The sequence below is a fragment of the Brachypodium distachyon genome, chromosome 2 (assembly GCF_000005505.3).
Source record: "Brachypodium distachyon strain Bd21 chromosome 2, Brachypodium_distachyon_v3.0, whole genome shotgun sequence".
Lineage (NCBI taxonomy): Eukaryota > Viridiplantae > Streptophyta > Magnoliopsida > Poales > Poaceae > Brachypodium > Brachypodium distachyon.
Genome location: NC_016132.3, coordinates 42,230,251 through 42,239,624, shown reverse-complemented (window position 1 = coordinate 42,239,624; position 9,374 = coordinate 42,230,251). Strand labels below are relative to the sequence as shown.

At 41.3% G+C, this 9,374-nt stretch overlaps 1 protein-coding gene across 1 annotated transcript; it reads right to left on the bottom strand.

The window, feature by feature from the left end:
• Positions 1 to 2,918: 2,918 nt before the first annotated feature.
• Positions 2,919 to 4,107, bottom strand: LOC100841522. Its single transcript, XM_003566765.3, has one exon. It carries the CDS (start codon positions 4,105 to 4,107, stop codon positions 3,172 to 3,174), a length of 936 nt encoding a protein of 311 aa, XP_003566813.1. The 3' UTR covers positions 2,919 to 3,171.
• Between the last annotated feature and the right edge of the window lie 5,267 nt (positions 4,108 to 9,374).

The window sequence follows — 9,374 nt, the reverse complement described above, 5'->3', positions numbered from 1 at the left end:
TTGATTGCAAACTGTAACCGCGTCATACTGGGCATCGATGATATTGAAGACTAAAGAATTCTCACCACCCAGAAAGAAACTTCAGAAACATCATCAAATCGCACCTAATTCGACTCAACTCTTACAGTCAGAAGTTCTGGCAAAAAAGATGCACTATAAGATGGACCCAACTCGGCGATGCTAACACCAAATATTTTCATGATGTGGCTCCTGAACGGTACCAAAAAAATAGCATTGCGCAGATCACTGGAGAAGATGGATCAATTCTAATTGATCATGCTTCAAAAGAAGCGGCATTTTACCAGGCTTTCAAGGAAAGACTTGGTCAGTCTTGCCACCCAATCATGAGTTTTGATTTTTCCTCGCTCATACATAATTAAAGTCCTGGGTCTTCAGGCTCTGTCTGCGCCGGTGTCTCAAGAAGAAATTGATATTGTGATTAGATTCCTGCCCATTGATAAAGCACCTGAGCCTAATGGTTTTAATGGGCTATTCTTCAAAACTTGCTGGCATATCATCAAGGAAGACATTTGCACGCTCTGCAATGATGACCTGCAAGCTCTCGATGATTCTTTCATCACTCTTGTCCCAAAAAAACTTAACCCCGAAACGGCCAATGATTTTAGGCCCATATCTCCTCTTAACAGCTGCCTCAAACTTGGGACCAGATTTTGGCAAATCGTCTGCAAAGCTGGATTTTCAAGCTGATTCATGAAAATCAATATGGTTTCCTAAAAGGGTGATTCATTCAAGACTGTCTCGCGTGGGCTTTTGAATATGTCCACCAATTAATGTCAAGCGTCGGGTAGGGAACTTATCATTCTCAAGCTAGATTTTGAAAAAGCTAGGTGTACAGTGTTACTATTCTTGTACTGGTTCTGAATTTATCTCTATGCACGAGGCTGAATCCCTCGTGCCATTAATAATTCACATTTCAAGTATTCATTATTTTAACCATCCTCGGCAATTCCATTTGTGATTCTTCTGAATGCCCTATAAGAGTACTCCGTAAAGAATGGAATTGTCAGCACAATCAAAATCAGTGCAGCTGTGCATGTGCGTTAATTTTTTTATTGTGATATTGCAGGTGCATGATGCGCTGATATATCAGGGCTCTCATTGCTGTTAAAACACCGAAGAATTACATGGAAGATTTATTTATCTCTCATTCCATTCCTATTTACAGTTCAATCTTTTGTAAGTTGTAACACTGACATTTCTTCTTGAAATATCTTCTGCTACGTGCTGGTGAGCAGAGTTATCTCATTTTCTCTCATGTATCAAAGTAGCATAGTACATCCAGCTCATGGTGCTCGAGAATTGCTGCTGTTGAGCTTCTGTAGTCCTCTATCCTGTCCAGCTTGATGGATCTGAAAACACTATATTGAACCCTATTTCCACTTTTTGTGTCAATCAGGATTCATGGCGTTTGTGATCCCAGGCCTAAGTATCTTTTTAATCAAAGAAACAAATCATACATTCGGAAAAAAGACTTGAAATTGTGTTCGGGTTAACGGGTCAGGTCGGGTTTGCGTCTGACGTGGCAACTTACAGTGGGCCCACATGTAAGGAAAACTGTCAAAACGGTTTAAACATTAGTTTTGTTTAAGTTGAAACAATTACCCTCAAGATGTGTGGTTTTGCGAGCAAATTACAAAAAAGTATGGTTCCGTGAGAAGTCTGCCCCAAGAACCGTGGTTTCTTGAAATTTACTCTATGGAATGAGATGTTCCAAAATATAAGTTAACCCAGCATTTCTTTTGTTCATCAATTATAGCAGGAGATGTGTCACGTGGAATACCATATCAACTAATCTTAGCCAGGCACTGTTAGCGAGACAAGCTTGGCGTCTGATCCAGTTCCCAGAGAGCTTGTGCGCCCGTGTGCTTAAGGCAAAGTATTACCCTAATGGGAACTTGGTCGACACCGTTTTCACAGGCAATCCTTTGTCCTCCTGGACGGCGATCGCCTTTGGTCTGGAACTGCTGAAGTCGGGCATTGTGTGGAGACTGGAGAGTGGGCAATGGTAGGAACATTCGCATTTGGCGGGACAATTGACTTCCCCGCTACTATGCCCTAAAACCAATTGCTAATCCGAGGAGAAGTAGGCCGGTTGAGGTGGGTGGCTGACTTGCTTGATGAGAATGTTGCTTGGCGGCAGGACCTTGTACGCCAGATCTTTCTGCCGGCGGACTGTGAGTCCATTTTGCGCATTCAGGCGTCGCCTAGAGCTGAGCCGGATTTTCTCGTGTGGCAGACGGAAAAGCTTGGTGTTTTCTTTGTTAGATCTGCGTACAAGTTGGGAGTTGACCTTTCACACCTGGACTCCAATCGGCAAGTGTTCCCAGCTGGATGGTGCTGACCCATGTTGGGACAAAGTTTGGAAGTGCCTTGCTCCGCCAAAGGTCAAAGTTTTCGCCTGGAAAGCTTCTTATGATGGCTTAGCCACCGAAGAGAACAAACGTCGTCGTGGTATGAATGTCACTGGTATCTGCAATATTTTGTGGGCAGGAGATCGAGGATGTGGTGCATGCACTGATGCTCTGTCCACTTGCCAAACGACTGTGGGACGAAATGAGGACGGTCTGAAAACTCCCGACCGAAGAGGATCTTTGCCAGCCGCGTTCTTGCAGGCTGCGCGCATGCCTGGACAGACTCGAGAAAGATGCTTGCTCTTTCTTCCTCAATTTGTAAAACATGAGATAGTCAATTATCTCATTATCTGTATATTTAAAATCTACTTTCACATGCCTCCTGAAAAGAAAATTTGAACTATAAAAATGGTGGAGTCAGCAGTCACAGGATATAAGCCCCTTCAAAGAGGTGAACATATATAAAATTCTGCTCAAATGTACAGAAGATAGGCAAATCTGGCCTGATTTTCTATTTTGTAGAAACTATTTTACATGAATTTTCTCCACACCTACTTGAGTTTACAACATAAGAATTTTCTCCCCTTCACAGAAACTATTTTAGAAAAGGACAAAAAGAATCAAAGAACATAAGAATGTTACCCCTATTTTAATTGATTCTATGTTTACAACACCTACATGACAAAATCTCAGCACATCCTCAAGATTGACAAGTAGCATGCCACAGAAGCAACCAAGAAAACCGCCATATTTGTCCTTGAAGATAGCAAGAAATAAGTTGAATGTACAAAGCTAAGAGTCATATGATAATAGTATGACTTGCTTGCATCTCAACATGCTCTTGATCTGCTATAGCAAAGGTATCAGCAACCGGAAAGTACACCAGAATCACAATACCAACCGTGGCAGCAAGCATTAATATCATGAAGGAGATAAACACGAGAGATTCATGTGCTATTTCACCTGGCCATGGAACAATAGAAAGCCCAAGAAGTATAACCCGAGGAAGCAGTATTGTTGTGGCAAATATTAGCATATATATTCTCTGTCGAAGCCCTTTGTTGATCACCAAAGATAACATCTGATTTCCAACAGATATCATATAAATTGTTAAGGTGATATAAAATGCCCCAAGAAATATACTGCTCAGCAATGGGTATGTGCATGCGATATTTCCATTGCGGACTGCCGAGGCCGAAAACCAGTAGTTTGCGAGCTTCGATGTCTGGTCATTATTTGAAGCAACATGAGGACCGATGAATACCACACAAGCTTCCCAAACAAGGGAAGGAATACAAATAAGAAACATGGCACGAATAGTCTTTTGATTCCATTTCTGATTTAATGTACCAAGCTCTTGCTTTTGCAAAGCTGCATTGAGAAGAAAAGCAAGTAACAAGAACAAGCCTGGCTCTGCGAACCCCAAATTTGAGATGATATAGAATTTGCATATATTCTCTTGCCATGACAAATTAGAAGTGAATCTTCCCTCTCCATTCACAAAAGTGAGCCGAAGTACCTCTCCAATACCCCACCAAAATGCAACCAATATTAATGTTATCCGTGTCAGCCACGGTCCGTTGAAGTAGCTAAGCCGTTGATAACCACTCCTCTTGATCCACAACTGAAAATATGTCGATCGGCTCAGGCAAATCAGGCCCAAAATGGAAACTATAGAGAGAAGACCAATGGTCACCACACCAATGATATTGGTGAAAAATGTGACCAAGTGCATTACATTAAGCGTAACAACTCAAGGCCTCCACGCATTCTCACTTTATTATGAACTCAGACACAGTTCTCACATACTAAAGAGCAAGACAAAGTCGCAAGACAGAAACCTGCAAGAAGAAGAGCAGCAAGAAATATGATCAATAAATAGGATACATGCATAGATAGTCACCAACAGTTCAATATTTAAAAATAATAATGGACGAAAATTTTGACTTATAGTTTAATTTGCTTATATTTATTGGGTTTCATTCTCCAAACTTTGGACATGTTCAAAGTTACTTGCTCTATTCTCTTCTTTCCTATGTACTTTATATCCTTGTTGGAATTGCATAACAAAATCTATGGAAGTTTCCTCTACATTGACTTAGATTAGTTTACTCCCTAATTTAATTATGAGTATAGTTCTCTCGAAATTTACCTACTGCATCGTTCTGATTAGGATCACACACTGTCTAACTATTATAACTCCATCAGGGTGGAGTAGTATATGACATATACTTCCACACACAAATTTCCCCAAAAACAAATAGATGGACACACAGAAAATTCAGAAAATTAATTTACAACCCACCAAAACAATATCAAAATACTACAAAGTCACGAAAGGTGAAGAAACAAAATTCATAGCTGATCCATATAGGAGTGAGATGGAAAAAAGATGCCCATACCTCACAAATAAAGTTGTAGATGGGATTGAGACAGTAGGGGACTTAGAACGGGAACGGCAAGGACAACATGAGGCGTGAGAGGCGAGAGGCGTGGGGATGATGAGCATGCACTATTTAACTAATTGTCTCCTTGTGCCTGCATGTTGTTCTACTTCCTTTTGCATATTGATTTCAACAAGTTTGTTAATCATCGACAAGAAACGATCATGCACTACAGCTGTCTGTTTGCTTGGCATGAACAAACCACAAACAGTTTTTTCTTAAGACAAAAGAAAAGTGTAGTGAAGACAAATCATGCCAACAAGCTTCTGTGTTCTGGCTGCTACAGCATTTTTCTTATGGTTCTCAATTCCTTGAGATGTCGTGTTGATAGAATTCACATTAATACTGCGTGTTTCGAAAAGTAAATCTGAAGCTAATGTTGTCTTGATAGAATTAGAAACTAAATCTGAAGCTAATGTTATGTTGATGGAATTTATCGAATCCCCAAACTAGAATAGATATTCATTGTTATCCATAATTAGCTTGGGTATGATGAAAGTGTATAACAGTAATTCCGGGATGCTCTTGAATATTGGGTTGGTGTACCGGACAATTGTAACATAAATGATGAAAGTGTATAACAGTAATTCCCATATGCCTAATATTGCAATGTTTGTAACTGTCCTAATGTCATTTATATTAGTTGTTTACATATATCATTCTCAGGAGGTTAAGCATTTTAAAGCATTAGCAACCATTCTTTTGGACCTTTTGGTTGTTTACTTGCGAAATGATCTCCTGTCTAACTGTCTTTGTGTCACTATGAATTATTATGTGTTAATATTACTATTCTTCTACTTGCATAACACGGGAAGTTGTTGCTAATTGTACTTCTATCCTGATTAAAACAGCACATATCTATTTAATTCCTGATAATTAGCTTATTTTCCTGTGTAGCCTAAAAAACAGTTCAAGTGTAATATGTGTAGAACAACCCTCTCTTGATTCCAGAAAATGTTGTTTCTGACTTTTCATAGTGCAGTTTTCAGGATCAATCTTGATTTTTTTAAAAAAATTGGAATGATTTTATTCTGTTGTTTGCTCTCCAATTATGTCGGCCACGGGGACAACGTGGCTGTTAAGGTGGCACGGGCACGTAGGATCTCCTTGATGCGGTGCAAGCCGGTCACCAACATGGGGCCATACTACGTCACCGCCAAGTGCCCCGCTCCGCGGGAGCTCTGCCTCAACCGGTGCCTCAGGATCACTGATATGGGGGTCCAGCTCCTCGCCCTCAGTTGCAAGGAAATCAGGAATCTGCATCTCTCCTCTACGATGGTGAGCCATACATGTTTCTTATTGATATCCGATATTTCCCTTTCGTTTCACTCCGTTCTATTTCTTTTATATAGAAAGAATCCTGTTCGATTTCTTATCATAATTCTATTAAGCAATTTGCAAGACCCTTGGTAGATGCAGATGATTCTGTTATTCATGAAAAGACAAAAAAATTCCAATAATATGTGTACAAAAATTGAGTTTTCAGTTCAGATTGAGTGACTATAATATCACATGTGGCTACTAAGACTACACTGTTTACAGAATAAATTCCATGGAATCTAGAAAGGCACTAGATTTGGAAGCCCCTGCTCTCAGATTTTAATTCCAGCGTCTTTTTAATACAGATTGATAAATATATGCAATAGGCATTGCTTGGATGCCCATACAGATTGATAAATCTTTAATTTTTTGTGTAACTCTTATCTTTTACCGAAGCCGTATTATTTTTTGGTTTGCAACCGAAGGTTACCGAAGCCGTATTATTTTTAGAGATTGATAAATCTCTAAACAATGTTTTTATCTGTTAGTCTAATTACTCGATACCGCAGGACCAAACTGTCCCGCGTACGCTAAGATTTTTTTTTCTTTTTGAGGAACCGCTAAGAAAATATTGGAGGCTTGGTGAAGCTTAAGGTCGCTTATTTTTAAATGTCAAAGGTCACGGCAGGGAAGATGAATAATCTTTGCAGACGAACCAGTGATATACTTTCTCAGTAAGTGACATTTTATTACATGTATCTAGATACTTTTTGAGTATAGATGCACCCTTTTGGGTATAGATACACCCATATTTGGGTAAATTTGAGTCACTTAATATGGTACGGAGTATTCGTCGGTGTGTATTCTCCTACTTACATCGCACGGATTCCACCATTATAGCATACAGTTTTCAAAGAGGACAGTAATCACTTGAGTTTTGGGTCGTGCCAGTTTTTAAAAAAAAATTTGGCTCGTGCCAGTTAAAAACAAAAACAAAAGGTTTTGGCTCGTGCCCGCAAAGCTGGTGTGCTGAGTCCGACCTGCCAGCCTGGAATTAGCGAACCTGACCTCGAAAGCATGTCCTGGTCGGTCACTCGGTCGGTCTTCGCCACACCATGTGCCACACGATCCGCGGAGGGGTAATCCGGTCATCAGGAGAAACCAACACAAGCACGCAGCCGCAACGGCAGCCGCTGAGCTGGTGACCGAAAGGGTGCCGTCCTCATGCGGGCAAGTGACTGAAATACATTTAGCACTCGCTGCTTTTTTCGAAGCTGATCATAAAATTTCAACTTTAGTCCCTTTGCTTTGGCTGCTGACCTTTGGATGTCAATCTGACAGCTTCGTAGATGGGACCATATAGAGCCGTCCTATCTCTAAACCAACGGGAGTTATATTGTTTATTGCTTTATTTTATCTTCCTTTAAGAGTGATCTTCTTGTAGAAATATTTTTTAACTAGAGTCTAAACGAATCGAACTCAAAGACGCTGGTGAATTCTAAAAGCCTGTTTGGGAGGGTTTCACTCCACCTAAACTTCACTTCACCTCTAAACTCCATTCCACCTCAGTTTCACTTCACCTGATAAATGTGTTTGGCACACAAACCAGTTCCAACTACCATTTCCCTTGTTTGCTGGTATTTTTTTTCCGTTTCTTTCCATTATGGATCAATACCACACGAGATTACTTCACCTGTTGGTATACGATCATCGCAAGTATTTACAAATTGATGAACGTGGCCGATTAACACATCTGCTAATCGATTGATACAAACTGATGAACGTGACCGATTAACTCACAGCTGTTGATAGATTGATGCATTTACTTCTTTTGTGTTTCGCGTGTCGTATACATACATCAAACACACAACTTGCTTGCTTTAGAAAATTAACACACAACCCGCGATCCGTCAGAGGAGGTGGCGACGGCTTGGCGGCGGTGCAGTCCGGAGGAGCAGCGGCGAACCCCCGTGGTAGCGGAGAATCCTGTTAGTAGCCGCGGCGGATCGCGGGAGATCGAGGGAAGCGCAGCGGGCGAGCCGGCGGATCGCGGGAGATCGAGGGAATCCCGGCGGGCGAGTCGGCGGATCGCGGGGGGACAGCGGACTCGCCGGATATGGCGCGCGTGGGCTCGCCTAGGGTAGAGATGTGCCGCCATGGCCCATGGGGACTTCGGGGTCAAGGAATAGGAGCAGTCACAAGGCTGAGGTTTGGGGATAACGGTTCGAGCTCATAATGGCATTGGTGGGTAAATTATCTCAACTTTAGGTGAAGTGGAGCAGGTGAAGCATCTCTTTTTTAACTCCACTAAAATGAACTAGAGAGATATACCGCTCCACTTCACCTAATACGTGGAGTTTAGAGCGTTTGGGGCAACTTCACCTCCTTCACTGGTGAAGCTATGAAGTGGAGCTGTACCAAACAGGCCGAGACATGAAACGCGAAGGCAAATTCATCATTTTGCTGATCGTGTGATCACAAATAGGGTTGCAACCGCTGAAATCTAGGCCCTAAATGTATAAAAATCTCTACCCCTTTCGTCCAACAAAAGATGTCTCAAGTTTGTCAAAATTTGGATGTATCTAGACATGACTTAGTGTATAGATGCATTCAAATTTAGTCAAAGTTGAGACATCCTTTGTTGGACGGAGGAGTATTTTTTTTTAACCATTGCAGTAGTACTATCAGGTTTCAAAGTATTTTATCTTGCTAAAAAGTAAACCTTGATATCTTGATACTAACACACTCTTCCTTCCCTGATTATCAGGTGCTCCTTCTTGCACTAAATTATTATGGCCGTCTATTTGCTAATCCTTCAATTTCAATTAGATGGATGCATCGGTGTTTGTTAGGGCAATATTTGTTTCCAGGCAGTGTGCGGCAACTGATCTACGACGGTATAGCACAACAGACATGAATTTAGACATGTTCAGTCCCTCACGATCAAGGTAACACCCTACTCATGTGTTTGGTGGATGTATTGATCTTGCCTTAAGATGCTAGAGCGATACAAGAGAGCTGATCTCTCGTGGTCGCTTTGATCTTTGTCTACAAGTAAGTTGTGTTCTAAAGGTTGCTGTCGAAAAAAAAAGTTGTGTTCTAAAGGTTAGAACCTCTAAGATTTAAAGTAGTTCTCCTCCCGGGTTTTTTCCCTCACACGGCTTATATAGTGCAGTCGGGTTAAGGTTACAAGTCCCTACTCGGTTACAGGGAAAGATTGGATGCCCCCAAAATATCGGTGAGCTTCCTTGGTTCCAACTCCAAGTTGGTGTGGAACCCCCCCCCCCCCCCCTAGTGG